Source organism: Arachis hypogaea, chromosome 15 (genome assembly GCF_003086295.3).
Source record: "Arachis hypogaea cultivar Tifrunner chromosome 15, arahy.Tifrunner.gnm2.J5K5, whole genome shotgun sequence".
Taxonomy (NCBI): Eukaryota; Viridiplantae; Streptophyta; class Magnoliopsida; order Fabales; family Fabaceae; genus Arachis; species Arachis hypogaea.
Window position 1 is genome coordinate 5,067,680 of NC_092050.1, and position 17,824 is coordinate 5,085,503.

The 17,824-nt window shown below is 35.6% G+C and overlaps 1 protein-coding gene across 1 annotated transcript; it reads left to right on the forward strand.

The window, feature by feature from the left end:
• Positions 1 to 15,198: 15,198 nt before the first annotated feature.
• LOC112747798 (acyltransferase-like) lies at positions 15,199 to 16,993 on the forward strand. Its single transcript, XM_025795983.3, has 2 exons — positions 15,199 to 15,848; positions 16,168 to 16,993. Exons 1-2 carry the CDS (start codon positions 15,267 to 15,269, stop codon positions 16,804 to 16,806), a joined length of 1,221 nt encoding a protein of 406 aa, XP_025651768.1. The 5' UTR covers positions 15,199 to 15,266; the 3' UTR covers positions 16,807 to 16,993.
• The last annotated feature ends 831 nt before the right edge of the window (positions 16,994 to 17,824 follow it).

A 17,824-nucleotide genomic window follows, 5' to 3' on the forward strand; every position in this document is an offset into this window, starting at 1 on the left:
GGAGGTTCGGAGGGTGGGTGGAGTGCATGCTTGTCTAGCCCCCACCATGTCTCAAGACTATTGTCAGCTAGACAGCAGTCTGATATGCCGGGTCATCTTGCCATTGATTCAGTCTAACCCGTCTGGCAGCATTCCAGTTTTGCAAAGTGCGATCCAAGCGAGCTATCACTTCAAACTATCGTACAGAAAGGTGTGGATGGCCAAGTAGAAGGTAATTGCACAACTCTATGGGGATTGGGAGGAGTCGTACAATAAGGTTCTCAAGTTGCTTCAGGCCATGCAGAGCTATTTTTCTGGTACCATTTGTGACCTCCGCGTCAAACCATTCTACGATGGGCACTTCCTGGTACGTGACTGCAGTATGTTCGACAAGGTATTTTGGTCTTTCCCGTCATGTGTAGAAGCCTTCAAGCATTGCAAGCCCTTTGTCTCTGTAGATGGTACGCATTTGTATGGCAGGTATGGTGGTGTCTTACTTATTGCGGTGGCGCAAGATGTGAATAGCAACATTCTGCCTATTGCCTTTGCCATTGTGGAGTCCGAGAGCACCGAGTCATGGTCGTTCTTCCTAACTAATCTGAGACGCCACGTGATGATTGGATTTTTTACGGTTTAGAATTTCTCAAATAAAATCTCGTCGAAGTATAGTTTCTAAACCAAGCAATAATCCTTTCATACAAAAATTTGTTTGTCACAAGTACAAACCCCTAAAATCTATAAACCGAAGTATTTAAACCTCGGGTCGTTCTCCCTAGGATTTACAATAAAGTGTCTTGTTATTGGTTGTGAGTTATAATTGGGGTTTTTAAGATTTTAGACAAGAAATATAAATGGCAAAGAAAATAAACTAACAACTAGCAAAGCTCTTGGCAAGATATGAGAACTAGAAGTCCTATCCTAGTTATCCTCCTCAATTGTGATGGCAAATTGTCCATTGCTCCCACTTAGTTAACCTCTAACCATGGAGGAAAGTCAAGTGGATGAATCAATTTGATTCCTCAAGTCCTAATCAACTCCTAAAGGAATGACTAGCTTTAGAGGCATTCAAATCAATTAGCAACTTCTAATTATCAATCAACAAAGGAATTAGATAACTCAAGAGTCACTAATTACTCTACCTAGGCCAAGAGGAACAAAACCTACACTAAAATCCAACCAAGCATTTCATCAAACACTTGGAAGGCACAAAAGAAAAGCATAGTAAATTGAGAATAAGAATAGAATCTAACAACAATTATTGCAATGAATTAACAACAACAATCAAGGAAATCACAATTATCATGAATTACCTCAAATTGCATTATTGAAAGAAAATAAAAGAACAACAATCTATCCAAAACAAAATGAAGAATTACAATTATTAAAGCACATAACTAGAAAGAGGAAGAGGAGAAGATTAAGAATTGGTAAAGGAAAAATGAATCAAAGCATGAATTAAATCTAGATCTAAGAAGGGAGATTAACCTAAACCTAATCCTAATTCTAGAGAGAAGTGAGAGAGCTTCTCTCTCTAAAACTAACTCTAAACTAATCCTAATTATGCTATATGCTTCCTAAGATTCAATAATGATGATGATCACTTCCCCTCAATCCTTGATCCTTTTATTCCTTTCTCCTAGCAATTGGCGCCAAAAATGGGTTCAGAAACCCTCTCAAATCGCCAGGCACGTGTTACTTTAATGAAGTCATGTGCGGTCATCGACGCGTGCGCCGGTACGCGTGCGCGTCCCTGGCCGATTCTACAATGTGCGCGCGAGCGCCTTGTGCGCGTGCGCGTGCTTGGCTAAGATAAATTCTTTTGTCTTTTGTGCTTCTCTCCATTTGCATGCTTCCTTCCTTGCTCCTTTGATCCATGCCTAGCCTATTTCAATCCTGGAATTACTAGCAAACACATCAAGGCATCTTATGGAATCAAAGAGAAATTAGAATTCATCAAAATAAGGCTTAAAAAGCATGTTTTTACACTTAAGCATAAATATGGGAGAGATAACAAAACTATGCCAATTCATAGGCTAAATGTGACAAAAGGTTATCAAAACACTCTAAATTCAATACAAGATAAACCCTAAAAATGGGGTTTATCACCACGTCACCCCATAAGACGGCTCGCTAGTTATCTCCGACAAATCTCAGGCTATCAAGGTAGCGCTTAGTGCCGATGACAGCGGTTGGCATCCCCCTAGAGCCTACCATGCTTACTGCATAAGACACATGAATGCGAACTTCATGACACGGTTCAAGTCAGCCGAGGACAAGAGGTACCTCATTAACGCTGCTTATAGTCCAAGCAAGGCCGGTTACGAGTGGTACATAGATGCGTTGAGAGGAGTCTCGCCAACCATGGTTGAGTGGGCTTGTAGCATCGGGCATACTGTCAAAGGGTCTCAGGATCGTCGATGGGGGGGCATCTGTCAGACACGATCATGCAACCAGACCAGCTTCAGCGTGAATGACTCCTTCCTCTGTGCCGCCTGCTTTGCCGCCACTGGAGGCCTGGCACCAAGCAGCTGCTCCACCATCACCCACGTCTCAGTGTTGTACCACCGACCAAAGTCATGAAGGCACCCCCAACGGAGTTTTTGTGTGCACGTAGGCTCAGGTGGTACGCCACGTCCTGCAGGGTGATAGTGACCTCACCCCACGGGAGATGAAACATGTGTGTCTCCGGACGTCATCGCTCCACAAGTGCCGAAATCAGGGAATCGTCAAATGTGAAGTCCCTGAGCGGCACCGTGTCGCCGAATCCGGCCTCAACCAGATACGGGACGATGGCGTCAGGTGGAGGAAGGGTATGGGTGACTCGCCTGGGCAATAGAAGGCGAGGCCTCTGCAGAATGAGAAATAAATTTTTTACCTATAAGTAGATAATAATACATTTTTCTACTCTACTTAAGAACAAAGTACTATTCCTACTTAGGAACATACTACCATGTGTCTACTCTATAGCTGTCTCTAACTTACTTATGTCGGTAAGCAAATCATAATTAAGTCATACAAATCTTACATAAGCAAATATTATTCTAGTTTCATCATACAGTCCAACCCCTAAAGTATCTTACTCAGTGCTTGTCACTACGTCACTACCCTAACAATGTTCACATGCTATAAGATTAACCAAACATAACGCAACTAACCTCAAAGTCGGCCGTCCCAACGTAATGCGAAGTCTCGTTTAGTCTGTTGATGTCACCGTCGTTGCCCGCCTGGCGTGCCATCACCGTATCGGACTCAAATATGGTAGAAAACGGTTAAAAGATGGGAGAAAGAGTTTGACTAAGTCAAAGTAGGGTACAGGAACAAACTATAAACAACTTATACTTATAACCGCCGTTCAGCTCGTTTACAGTGTAAACGAGATACACCTAATGTCATCTCATTTACAGTATAAACGAGATATGACTGGAGAACGTAAAATGGTAAATATTTTTAAAATTATTTATTTCGATAATTAATAGTTTTATTTTATTTATTTAAATAAAAAATCTAATATCTTGAGATTACTAAACTTTTTATACCAATGAACATTCTCTAGTATTTTAGACTATTACAAAGTGAATATAATTTATTATTTTTAGTCCATTATTAATTAATAATATTTAAATATATTGATTAAAAATATAATATTAGACTGTTAAACTAAACATACTAATATAAATTAAAATGGTTGATCTTAAACTCTTTTATTTTAGAGTTTAGATTATATACTTTTCAATTTTACAAAATAACATGAATATATAAAAGGAAGCATTACATAAATATTAACAAGCATGTCAAAATATGAAATAATGATTATTTTTTATATCTATACCCATATATTACCATAATTATTAATTAAATCTTCATGTTAGAAAATAAATTAGAATCAATTAGCATCATTTATATTTATATAGAATATCTTTATATTAATTATAGAATTATATGTTTTTATTATTTTGATTCTTCTAGTGCGTATATATATATATATATATATATATATATATATATTATATATATATATATTATATATATATATATATATATATATATATATATATATATCATCACATAATTCAATAATATACAAATTCTTTTTTCAGTTTACTCTCTTGTTTCTAACATAGTATCAGAGTCATGGTATCTTTCTTGAAAAGGATAGGTTATTTTTTTAATATAAAATTAGCGTATTTTTCATACTTTTTTTTTTGTGCCATTTGTTTTCCTTCTCTTTTGTCAATACTTTGATACTTTCTCACCTCACCGATGAGTTCATTCACTACTTACTTATTCTCATTAAGAAATCATATGTTTTTCGTCACCTTCCGATAATTTGTCATCTCTGCACTTTGTCACTTTTTCAGGCAGTTTGCCATCTTTTTAGTAGTTTTTCAGCAATTGACCACTCTTGCGGCATTTTCGTCTGCCCTTTTCTTGTGGTAGTTTCGTCTGTGTTCTCTTCCAACAGTTTCATCTACACTTCCTTTCAACAGTTCCGTCTACACTTTTCTTGTGCCAGTTTCATCTGTGTTTTTTTTTGCAGTTTCGTCTACGTTTCTTTGTAGCAGTTTCGTCTGCATTTTTTGTGGCAGTTCCGTCTGCGTTTCCTTCCGACAGTTCCGTCTGCACCCGTGCATTTTATCAGTTTATGCATTTTTTTATTTCGTTGTTTTAAATAAGTTTCAAACTTAGTTGTCACTCGAGTTTGGGAGGATGTTAGAGTATAATTCGGATCAATTAGTATTATTTAGTATATCTGAATATTTATTATAGAATATTACGTATTTATTTCTTTAATTTTTTTAGCACCTATAAATACCTTTTTATATTGTATCATTCTATACAACTTAAATACACACAAATATTTTTCTCTATTGTTCTCTCTTATCTGATGGCTCTATTGACTGCTATAGGGCACGCTTGGTTGCTCAAGATTGTACCCAAGAGTATGGTATTAATTATTAAGAGGCTTTTGCTCCTGTTGCTCGTCTCACATCTGTTCAAGCTCTTCTTGTCATTGTTGCAATTAAAAAGAGGTCTCTCAGTCAGATGCACGTGAAGAATGCATTTCTTAATGGAGATTTGAAAAAGAAGGTCTATATGAAATCACTTCTAGATTATCCTTGTCCTTTTAGGAAAGTCTGGCTCATTTGCAAGACACTTTATGGTCTTAAGCAAACTCCTCGTGAATGGTTTGACAAGTTTAGCACCACTATCTACAATCTCGGTTTCACTTGCAGCCCTCATGAGAATGCCCTTTTTATTCGTAAAAGTGAATGTGGAGTTGTTCTTCTACTTTTGTATGTTGATGACATGATCATTACTGGAGATGATGTTGATGGTATCTCTGATCTCAAAACCTCCCTTCATCGTACTTTTGAGATGAAAGATGTTGGTTCTCTGATAAACCCCATTTGTATGGCTTATCTTATGCTTGATTTAGGGGATTTTATAACCTTTTACCCACATTTATGCAATGAAATAGCATGGTTTTGTATATTCTCCTTTAATTGTGCTCAAGAGTGAAAACATGCTTTTTAGATCTTAAAATAGCTAAATATAATTTACCTTGATTCCATTAGATGCCTTGATATGTTTGTTAAGTGATTTAAGGTTTAGGAGGCAAAGATTGGATCAAGGGGATGAAGAAAGAAAGCATGAAAAGTTGGAGAACTCATGAAGAAATAAAAGAACCGGAAAGCTGTCAAGCCGACCTCTTCGCATTTAAACGACAATAACTTGAGCTACAGAGGTCCAAATGATGCGGTTCCAGTTGGGTTGAAAAGCTAACATCCGGGGTTTCGAAACGATATAAGATTTGCCATTGTTGCATTGCGCATAGAAACAAAATTTTGTTTGAAAGGATTTGTGTTGGTTTAGAAACTATACTTCGACGAGATTTCATTTGGAAAATTCTAAACCGTCAAAAATCCAATCATCAAAATGGCGCCGTTGCCGGGGAGATGCAATGGTGTTGTGTTATTGGTTATTGTACATATGTGAATATTGTGAATAGGTTTATCTTTTGTTTGTTTCTTAATTTTTGTTAGTTTTATTTTGTTCTCTTACTATGAATTCTCACTTTGGCTTTGAATTTGGTTCTAATTGTGTTGTAGGAAATATGGACTTTAATGGCAACATGTACCATGGATGGAACCAACAAAGATGGGAGGAGCCTCAAGGAATTGATCACTCCTATTGGCAACAACCTCCGGATACTTATAGGTATAATTTCTATCCTAATGCATGTCAATTTAACGGCTATGATGACTATTTTTGTGACACTCAACAACCACCATCATATGCCTATGAATCTCATCCTCAACATGAACCTCAACCATTCTCACAAGCCTTTCCATACCAAGCACCTTCCTATGATCCATATCCATCATATGACCAATCATCCATACCATATTTTTATGGCCATTATGAGCAAGAACCTCTAGAATCACCACAACCATATCAAGATTACTCCCAAGAACCACTTCAATACTCACCATCTCCATACCTTTACCAAGAAGAACCACCTTCCTACCATGAACCCTCTCTCCAAAATAATGAACCTTCCTATTCACCCCAAGCCCCAATAGACGATTCTCTCACTTTGTTACTTCAAGGACAAGAAGCCATGAAGCGGGATACACTTGAGTTTGTGACCAATTTGACCAAGGTGGTGCACACTTTAGCCCACCAATGTTTGAATACTCAAGGTGCTTCCGTAGCCCCATTTGAAAAGTCAAAAGAAGAACAAAGCATGAAGGAGAAATTGGAAAATCCGGTGGAGAAGGAGGAGTCGAATTTTGTGTTGGAACAACTAGAGGAAGCCATGATTGTTGAAGAAAAGGAAGAAGTGGTTGAAGATTTAGGAGATGTTGAAAGTCCAAGGGAATGTAGCATCATGGAGCACTCTTCCAAGAAGCTTGACATTGATATTGAGGAGGGTGCGCAACCTCCAAGGCATATCATCGTTGGAGACTTGGAGGAGGCTTATCAAGAGATGGATTCAATCATGGATGAATTTCTCTCTACAATGGAATCTTCTCCCATTGGACGTGGAGTTGAAATTATAGAAGAGTGTGCACAACCTCCCATACCCTTGGTGAGCAATGAGAAAGAGATCTACCAAGGAGAAAAAGTTGGCATGGTGTATATCGAAATTGAAGAATATGAAGAGGATGATCAAGAGATGGATTTGTCCATCAATGAATTCCTATCCAAAATTGAATCACCTCTCATTGGGCAAGAAACTGAAGCTCTTGAAGACAAGGTAAAAGGTTGAAATTGAAGAAGTTTGTGAAGAGGTGGAAACACATAAAGAAGAGCCTAAAGAAGTAAACCTTGCATTGTCTAAGTGTGGGGAGGTCCCCCTTCCCAAGTCACCATCCAACACAACATTCAAGTGGGTAAAATTCTTATCCCTAAGCTTTACTTTCTCACTTGAATATGGTTTAATTGGAAATGATGGTCAACTTAGAGCTCTTTGTGGAGTTAAGAGTAGGAAAGAATTGTGTAGTGGTTGGAAACGTCATTTTAAGCTCATGATGGTTGCAAGTCCAAAATTCAAGAGCAATGGTTGGTATAGAACCGAATTGCATGGGTCTAGGAAGTTGTTTGGAAGCCTCTTTGAGAATTCCAAGGCCACACCACCCGGATGGAATAATGATGATCAATTTAAGGACGGGTGTCAAAACAAAGTGTGGGATCCCGGATCGCACAATGAAAATCAAATTTGGGAGCTCATGGTTTGTGGAGAACTCCATCAAAGCTTGAAGATATTGAAATTGAAGAATGGAGCTTATTGGAGATTCAAGCATTGGTGGAAGTTCCAAGATGAGTACAAGCACAAGCCACCTTGAGAAGAGCTCCCCATAAGTCCAACTTAAGGACTTAAACTAAAAGTGCTAGGTGGGAGACACCCCACCATGGTAAACTCTTTCCATCATCTTTTAGTTTTGTTTAATAAGTGATTTGAGTTGCCATTGTAGGTAGATTTTCATTTCATATTGATTTGTTTGTAAAGATTGGTTGTTAGTATGTTGTATTCATTAGTAGTAGATGAATAAATCCTAAAATCAAATTGCATTTTTGTGAATTGTTTGATATTTGATTGAATAAAGAAGAGTTTTAGACATTATAAGGAGCTCTTGGGCATTTTTTCTGCTTTTTGATAAAAAAAAAGGGCATTGCACGCGCGCGCATTGCACTTCTGCAACTTCTAGTACAAAAACCAGAGAGTTGTGCGCGCTTTGTGCCAGCATTGTGCTGGGAGCACAAGCTCATCCACGCGTAAGCGCGCTGTGCGCGCGTGCGGATCGTCCCTGCTGCATCCACGCGTGAGCGCGCTGTGCGCGCGCGCGCATTGCACCCTGCTTTTCTCCTTCCTTCTTTCTCCTTCTTTCCTCTTCTCTTCTTCTTTCTTTCTCATTTTTTTTCTTCTTCCTCTCTTGAAAGATTTTTTTTCTTTTCTCTTTTAATATAAATAAAAAAAAATTTTAATAAAAAAATATAATAATAAATAAATAAATAAATAAATAAAATACTAAATAAAAAAATTTTAAAATATAAAAAAAAAATTTCTCTTCTTCCATTTTCTTTTGTCTATTACATTTGCATACTTTTATTCTTTGCATTTTAATTTTGTTTCTATAATTTGTTCTCATTTTATTTTCTAAATTTCTCATTTTAATAATGGTGTTGAATTCTATCACTCAATTGTTGAGAATTTCTTGCATTTGTTTTGGTGCTTCATGACTTGTTACATTAATTGTAATATTTGTCAACACACAAGATTAGTGCTTTAATCATTCTTATTTCATTACCCTTTGTTTTTTTTCTTGTACCGCTTCATCATTGAGTTAGGATAGAATCAAATGCTTTCATGCGTATCACTAATCTTGTTTGTGTCAATTCTTATTTGATCTTGATGCTCAATATACTCTCCATGCTTTAACTTTACTCTTGCATCAAGTATCAGTTGATATGCCTTTTGCTTATATTGATTTCTCACTCACATGTTGTAGCTACCATGTAGTAGGGAATCGTACTCTTATTTGGCATTATCCCCCGCCTATGTCCTATTTACTTTGATATCTTTGTTGTAGGCTTAATTTTCTTTCTTTTTCTCTCCTTTTAGGCTGGCCACCAAGAAAGGAGGAAACGGAAAGGCTTTTAAATGGGGCAACGAACAAGTCATCCGCACAACCTTTCGAAGAAGCTCATCAATTGTAGCAACCCATCCACCTTGCTCTTCTTTGCATGCACCGAGGACGGTGCAATCTTCAAGTGTGGGGAGGTCGTTCGACCGATCTCCATGGGTAAAGATTTTCTTTTCAACACCAAATTTTTTATTTTCTTTGTTAGAGTAGCTATTGTATGATAGGTTGCATGTTAGTTAGAATTTGTACATATTCTTACCACTTCCTTCATATTAGGACTACTTGGTTATGGTGATGATTTCTTTTCCAAAAAAAAACTATGTTTTTAGGGCGCCCTACCAATTTGAAAATTTTTGTTGAACTTGCTTGAAAGAATTTATTTTGGAACATGATTTTTGAGCTAAGAACACAAGCTTGTGAGATTTGAGCCTAATTGTGTGGTTACATCTTATAACCACCCATTTTTCCTTCTTGTGTGCATTATTCTCTTTCTATGATTGTAATCTTTGATTTGTTTGAATCTATATGTCCCATTATTCCTTGTATTCATGCATTTATATGATTGAGGCCATCATTTCATTAGCTCACTTATCCAGATAGCCTTACCTTTTACTCTCCTTTGTTAGCCAATTTTGAGCCTACACTTAACCCATTTGTTCTTTAATTTAGCACATTACAAGCCTTAAAGTGGAAAATAATGAATGTCCTTTATTTGGATCTTTGATTGGCTTAGGCTAGTGAGTGTGAGTGTCATTCAAGAGTGGGAAAATTTTGGAACATTGGTTGGGATAAAAGGGTGTTTGTGTTTTGAATTTTTATATTGGGGAATTGGGTACATACTCATGTATTGATTAAATGTATAGACCTTATGCATTGATGTTCTTGTATATAGTTTGAAAGAAAAAGAAATAAAAGTGAAAAAGAAAAAAAGAAAAGAAAAGAAAAAAATGTAAATAGAAAAAAAAAAGAAAAAAAAAGAAGAGCAATAAAGGGGACAAAATGCCCCAAAGTGAAGCTCAATAAGAATCAATGCGTAAGTGTTGTGAAATGAAAAGAAAATGCATGAGTATGTGAAAAAGTGAGGAATGGGTAGTTAGATTAGTACTTAATTGTATAGGTCATTATATAGGTTAGGTGGGAAAGTTTAAGTTAATCAAAGATTCAAATCCTAAGTCCACTAGCCATATATGATCCTACCTTAACCCTAGCCCCATTACAACCTAAAGAAAAGACCTCATGATACATGTATGCATGCATTGAATAATTGTTGATTGTTAGAAGAAAAAAAAATCTTGGAAAGCATGATTAGGGGAGAATTGAGAGAATCAACCCCAAACACCGAGCGACTAGAGTGCAAACACTTCCGGTGAGGGTTTGATGCTCAACTCCTTGATTCCCGACTTTCATGAGCGTTCTTTTTGCAAGTCTACTTGAACTTCATTTTTATACTAAAATTGGTAGGATTCATGAATCGTCATATGACCTTAGCCCTACCGGTTTATACATGCTCTTGGAGGATTGATTTATTTTTAACCAAGTAGGTAGAATCATTTTACATCTAGTTGCATTTATGTAGATAGGATGCATATAGATAGGTTACATTGAATAAATGTTGATGCCCTTTACTTTCTCTTGGCTTAAGCATGAGGACATGCTTGGTTTAAGTGTGGGGAGGTTGATAAACCCCATTTGTATGGCTTATCTTATGCTTGATTTAGGGGATTTTATAACCTTTTACCCACATTTATGCAATGAAATAGCATGGTTTTGTATATTCTCCTTTAATTGTGCTCAAGAGTGAAAACATGCTTTTTAGATCTTAAAATAGCTAAATATAATTTACCTTGATTCCATTAGATGCCTTGATATGTTTGTTAAGTGATTTAAGGTTTAGGAGGCAAAGATTGGATCAAGGGGATGAAGAAAGAAAGCATGAAAAGTTGGAGAACTCATGAAGAAATGAAAGAACCGGAAAGCTGTCAAGCCGACCTCTTCGCACTTAAACGACCATAACTTGAGCTACAGAGGTCCAAATGATGCGGTTCCAGTTGGTTTGAAAAGCTAACATCCGGGGCTTCGAAACAATATAAGATTTGCCATAGTTTCCTTGCGCATAGGGGCGCGCACGCGCATGGTACGCGGACGCGCCGATGGTGGCACATGACCCACTTAATGCAACACGTGGCCAGCGATTTTAGAAGCCTTGTGGGCCCAATCCAACTCATTTCTGATGCTATTTAAGCTAAGAATTGAAGAGGAATCAACATACTTTTAATCATTAGTCATAGTTTAGTTTTAGAAGTAGTTAGAGTTAGAGAGAGAAGCTTTCTCTTCTCTCTAGAATTAGGATTAGGAATTAGGGTTAGATTAGGATCTCATAGTTCTAGGTTTAATTCAAGTCTCCTTCTACTTCTACCTTCAATTGATGAATGCTACACTTTGGTTCTTCTTTCTATCCCTATCCTCTTGTTGTAATTTCTCTTATTTTGTTTCTAGGTTTTGTAATTGAGATACTCTTGTTCTCTTTGTTTTCTTTTAATAATGCAATTTGAGGTAATTCATGATAATTGTGATTTCCTTAATTGTTGCTGTTAATTCGTTGTATTCAATTGTAGTTAGAATTCATACTTGTTGTGATTTACTGTACTTTTCTTTTGTGCCTTCCAAGTGTTTGATTAAATGTTTGGAAAAATGTTAGACTAGAATTTTATGTTCTTGGCTTGAGAAGGTAACTTAGGATTTCTTGAGTCACTAGTGTCCAATTGATTGCTAGTTGATAGCCATTAACTCTAGCCTTCATTAATCCAATTAGTGGAAAGCTAGGATTTATGGACTAGGATTGATATAACTCACTTGACTTTCCTTTGTTAATTGATTTAAGGATGACTAAGTGGGTTTAATCCTTGCAACTACCATGCTTGTGGCTAGTGATAATGATGAAGACCCTTGACAACCAAATCTTGCCAAGACCATTTTGTTAATAAAGTTTTCTTACCATTTACTATTCATGTTTCTCATCTAAAACCCCAAAATAAACAAGTCTGTAACCAATAACAAGAACACTACCCTGCAAGTCCTTTGAGAGACGACCCGAGGTTTAAATACTTCGGTTATTAATTTTAAGGGTTTGTACTTGTGACAAACAAATTTTTGTATGAAAGGATTTGTGTTGGTTTAGAAACTATACTTCGACGAGATTTCATTTGAAAAATTCTAAACCGTCAAAAATCCAATCATCATTCTCTCAGTTATTTTCTTGGTCTCGGAGTCATATCCACAGATGATGGCATCTATCTCTCTCAGGCTAAGTATGCCTCATATCTTCTTGCTCGCACCGGGATTACAGATAGTCGCACTGAGTCTACTCCCCTTGAGCCTAATGTTCGATTTACCCTTGTGGATGACACCGTTTTGGATAATCCTACTCTTTATCGACAGTTAGTTGGAGGTCTCGTCTAGTTGATTGTCACCTGATCAGACATCGGCTATCCAGTTCATGTACTTAGCCAGCTCTTGTCAGCTCCTCGTACTACTCACTATGCAGCAGTTTTTTCGCATTCTTCGCTACATCAAAGACACCCTATTTCATGGCCTTTATTTTTCTGTCAATTCATTTTGTCCCTTCAGGCGTACTCAGATGCTGATTGGCTGGTGATTCCACTGATCGCCGTTCTACTACTGGTTATTGTTTGTTTCTTGGCGACACTCTCATTTCTTGGCATTCTAAGAAGCAAACATTCACTGCTGGATCAAGCACAGAAGCTGAATATCGTGTTCTCGTTGACACCATTGTTGAGGTTGTCTCGATTCGATTCGTTGGCTTCTTGCATATTTCGGTTTTCCTCGGTCATTCCCAACCCATGTCTTTTGTGCTTTGCGCAATGCTATTCAGATTGCACATAGTGATGTGTTTCATGAATGCACCAAACACATTGAGATTGATTGTCATTTTGTCCGACAACATCTCTTTATTGATGTTGTTCGTCTCGCGTCACTGTTAAAACTCTGGATCAGACTGTTGATATCTTAGTTGAATTTGAAAAAAGATGTTATAGAATAAATTAAAATTAATTTAGATCAATTATTATTATTTATATTTATATAAAATATCTGTATATTAATTATTGAATTATATATTTTTATTACTTTAATTCTTTTAGCGCTTATATATATTCTTATATATTGTATTTTTTATTACACAATTTAATAATATATAAATTCTTTTTCAATTTAATCTCTTATTTCTAATATTCCAATTAAGTGGGAGCGAATAATACTACTGATTCTTTACAGCTCTAAATAAACAATTTCAAAATAATGATGGTGGAAAATTGAATCTAGTATCTTCACACTATGAAAATTGCTCATACATATGATTTCTGATAACTAGATTATATTTGATTTATTTTATGTTTAACTATCATAATATTTGTCGGTGGTGCTGTGTCCTCTATTTTATTTCATTTTTGCTGCAAGCATCACAATACTTTTGAAACCAGTTACTAAGAATATTATCTAATAATATAAGAAAGTTATTAGGTGTATCTAAAAATATTGGTGTTTTAATTATTTTAATAATTAATTTTAATTAATATATATTATATATATTTTTTTTATAATTTATTAGATCAATAATTATAACAACTGAAATACCAATATTTTTGATACACCTAATAACTTTCCAATAATATAACGTAGTATGTGATACGGTCTAACTCTTTATACGCCTTCAAAATATAGAAAACAAATTTCTCCAATCGTGTGTCTTATCTTAACCCTTAGCTTAACCATCATACATATAACTTAAAACAATACTATTTGTATATTAAAATTAATAATTAAAATTAATTATTAATATATTTATATATAAATATATGGATAATTTAATTTATTTTTAAGTAACCATTCTCCTAATTGTTAAGCTATTCTTTTGCTAACTATCAATTTGCAGTTTGCCTAATTGACCTCAAGTCGGCCAACATCCCTCAGCACGTTTTCTCTTTGTTTTTTTATTTTTTATTGCAATTAAAGATATTTGTTGGTGGTTTGGCTCTCAACTCCACCTTCCAAATTAAAACATGTTGGTGATCGTCTGCTCGCTCCTATGTGACCTTTGAATTAAAAAATGTTAATAAATTATACTAACGTATCTCGTAAGTAATAAGATAGCTCTAACCTGAAAACAGTAGTGTGTAGTTGGTGGGAGGGTTTCAGATAGGAGCAAGTAGGAAGAAGATATAGATATCTGTATAATTTAGGATTTTTTTATCTTAATAAATTAGAAGAGAATCTTTATACAGGATTGTCTTAATCTAATTTTTGTAACAATTTTATCCTTTTTTTTTTTGTGTTAAATATAAATGGTTACTGTGTATAAGGTTTTAAGATTTATATACTTAATACATAAATTTTGGGAATAAGTAATTTTTAATAATTTTGGCCGGTATTTGATCGATATAAACACTAAATTATTTTTTATCAAAAAATTTTATAAATTTATATATATAAATTTTAATAAATATAGGTATAAATTGTGTTGATTCATATATATAAATTCTTATCAATATAAATATAAATTATATATTTTATACGTATAAATTTTTCTATATATAAATATAAATTATTATTGATTAAATATCGATCTAAAATAATAATATTTATTGGCCATATAATATTATAGTTGATACCCTAAATTCTATTATAGCGATTTAGTAGTATATTTTGGTCAGAAATTGCATTAGTAAATTGTTGCACCCTAACTTTGAAGTCCACAATTTATTAATAATAAATCTCTCAAATCTGTCTAATTAAATTTGAGGAATGTTAGGTGCATCAATTTTTAATGTTTTGTAACTATCAATTGGTTATCAATAGTGTTTTTAATGGTGTGAGATTACATCTAATAGTAGAAAATCACTCATTTTTCTTTTGACACAAAACACAAAAGTTGCTGGCCTTTAGACTTTTTCATTAAATTTATTTAAATATTTATAATATATGTTCTAAATATGAAATTATTTTTGTAGGTTATTTAGTAACAAAAACTAAAGGTACAAAATGTGGCGCAATAAATAACGTCATTCCTCTTTGTTGCAACCCCCACCTCCTTCCCAAAATCTCACCCATAATGTATACAAGATGAACAATTGTCCTTATAAATACATGCCCTACGTAGCAATGAACTCAATGCCAACCATCTATTACGATACAAACAAAGGTTGCAACTTCCAAGGGAAAAGGAAAATGGATCTGCATGACAATAGTGCCATCCTGATAAATCAGCCGCAGGTGGTAGCTGTGATGAGCGTGCCACCTCTCAAGGTGACTGAGCCACGGCTAGCTCTCCAAGTCCTCGCGGATGATGATGGTATCGATGCGAGGACCATTGGAGGGTGCTACCAAGTAGTACTATACTACAATCAATGCAATGAGGAGGACAACGGTTGGAATTTGGCTGGTTGGTTTGTTGAATCACTTGCCAAGGCTCTCTTGGACCACCCTCTACTCGCTGGCAGGCTCCAAAGAAGAAGCGATCATCACAATACTTGGCTGGAAATTGTGTCTAATGATTCCGGCATTCGCCTCTTGGAAGCGCGCTGCCCGTTGAGCTTGGCGCGCTTTCTTGAGCAGAACCAAGAGGAGAACCGTGAAACTCAGCTTGTCTTTTGGAAGGAAATTGATCACCAGAATCCTGAGTTCTCACCCTTGGTTTATGTTCAGGCAAGTTAGATGTACATACATTAGTACTGTCGTGAAAAACTATTAGATAATTTGATATGTTTGACTAAATTATTATCCAAACGAAGACAATTTCATGTGCGTAGCTGCTGCTATTTCTGATTTAAGACAACATATGAGTAGAGATATATAGGCAAAAAATTGTTTCTTAAGTAGTACAGTATGAATATTGGGATTGAATCAACTTTATCATTTAATAAAGAAGAAGGAAACACATCATGGAAATCAAGGTGGTTGAACATGATGAAATTTTGAGTGGAATTGTTTCTTTGTTCTTTGTTTTGTTTTTGATGTTTTTTAGGTGACCAATTTTGAATGTGGAGGGTACTCAATTGGCATTAGCTGCAGCCTCCTATTGGCAGAAGTTTTGGTAGTTGACAACTTCCTTAAGAAATGGGCAAAGATACACGATGAGATGTTATCCAAAAATGGAGAAATCAAAAGGCCCATATTTTACCAACCTTGTCAGAAGAATGTTGATGAGGCTCTTGCTAGTGATGTAATTAGCCGCTCCCTAAGCAAAAATGGCATACAAAGCATGGTGTTCAAGATCACTTCAAATGAGGCAAATTTCAACAAAGAAAGGTTGAGGGAACTAGCCATGTTTTGTATCGAAGAAGCAGAACAAAAACTCAACATAAAAATGGGTTCAAAATTTTCTTTTGTGGTGAAAGAATCATCTAAAGTCACAAGGGTAGAAAGCTGCTCAAAATCAAAGAGGGGGCATAGTAGTATGCAGGGTTTGGCCCTCAAAAATTGTATTCAAATGACACCGACAACATGGAATGAATTTGGATTGTACGAGGTAGCGTTTTGCAAAGGGAATACAGCTGTCCATGTTTCTTGTTGGGTTGCTTCGGTTCCTGATGGACATGTTTTGGCAGTGCCATACCCGAAGGAGAATGTATCTGCTCTGATTATAGTCTCACCTCCACGTTGAAGCAGAGTGCTTAATTAGATTATAGGATGTTATTTATTTGTTTGTTTTATTATTGTTTTATTATAGTTTCAAGGACTGGCTTTGCTTAGTCGGTTTAGTCCATTCATACCTTGCAACACTAATTACTCGTTGAGAATTCTTGAGATTTATAGTAATTTATGAAATCATATTTTAAAGGATTTTATTATTAGTAGTGTTCCTGTCTAGTAATCTAAGCCGAGGTATAACTTCTTCTTCCGTGTGTATGGAGTTTTCTGTCCTAAGAGTGTACACACCGAGCTATACTTCAGCCGTCAAGGAACACCGGAGGAGGTTGGGACCTGCAAAGAGACTCCAACGCTCAAGTTAGTAAGAGTATAAAATGAATATCAAATGACTCAGAATGAATCGTGTTGTGTACCTAAGATTGGGAGTGGATGTATTTATAGAATTACTTAGTGAGTCTGATATTGTGGAGCTGTTATTGAGTGGGTGATAACTGCTCTTTAGTGCTCTTCTTCAGAGAGATTTGCAGAGAGATTCCTGTGCCCATTTGGGTTGGCACGTAGTTGTTTGATTTAATAGGATAAGTCTGTTAGGAAATCAAAGTACGTACTCTCCACGTACTCCTGAAATATCACGTGTTTATTTAGTTTTAATTATATTCCGATTTATAGTTTTACCTGAGCCGAATTATAGCCAACGGACGGAACAAGTAGTTAATATATTGAAAATGTTTAAATGTGACTTTTTTTTCTTATTTTTTTTTTTTGAAATAAACAGCTCAACACAAATAGTAGACCATACAAAATCCAAAAATTAAAAGTAAACTGAACATAAAATTTCACTAACAATTGAAGCAGGTAAATTAATCCTAGTCATTTTTGGTATTGTCATTAACAATTAAAGAATTCACCACCAATTCATTCGTTAGAGAACCCAAAGAACCTGTGAATGATTTCTGCTACTCCTGATCCTTTATCCTAGAACACGCGGCTATTTTTTTCTAGCCAATGCTAGTACGTGCTATAGAAAAATA

Coding starts and splice junctions, on each gene's coding strand:
- LOC112747798 (XM_025795983.3), top strand. CDS start 15,267: ATGAACAATTGTCCTTATAAATACATGCCCTACGTAGCAATGAACTCA. Junction 15,849..16,167: donor CACCCTTGGTTTATGTTCAG/GCAAGTTAGATG, acceptor GATGTTTTTTAG/GTGACCAATTTTGAATGTGG.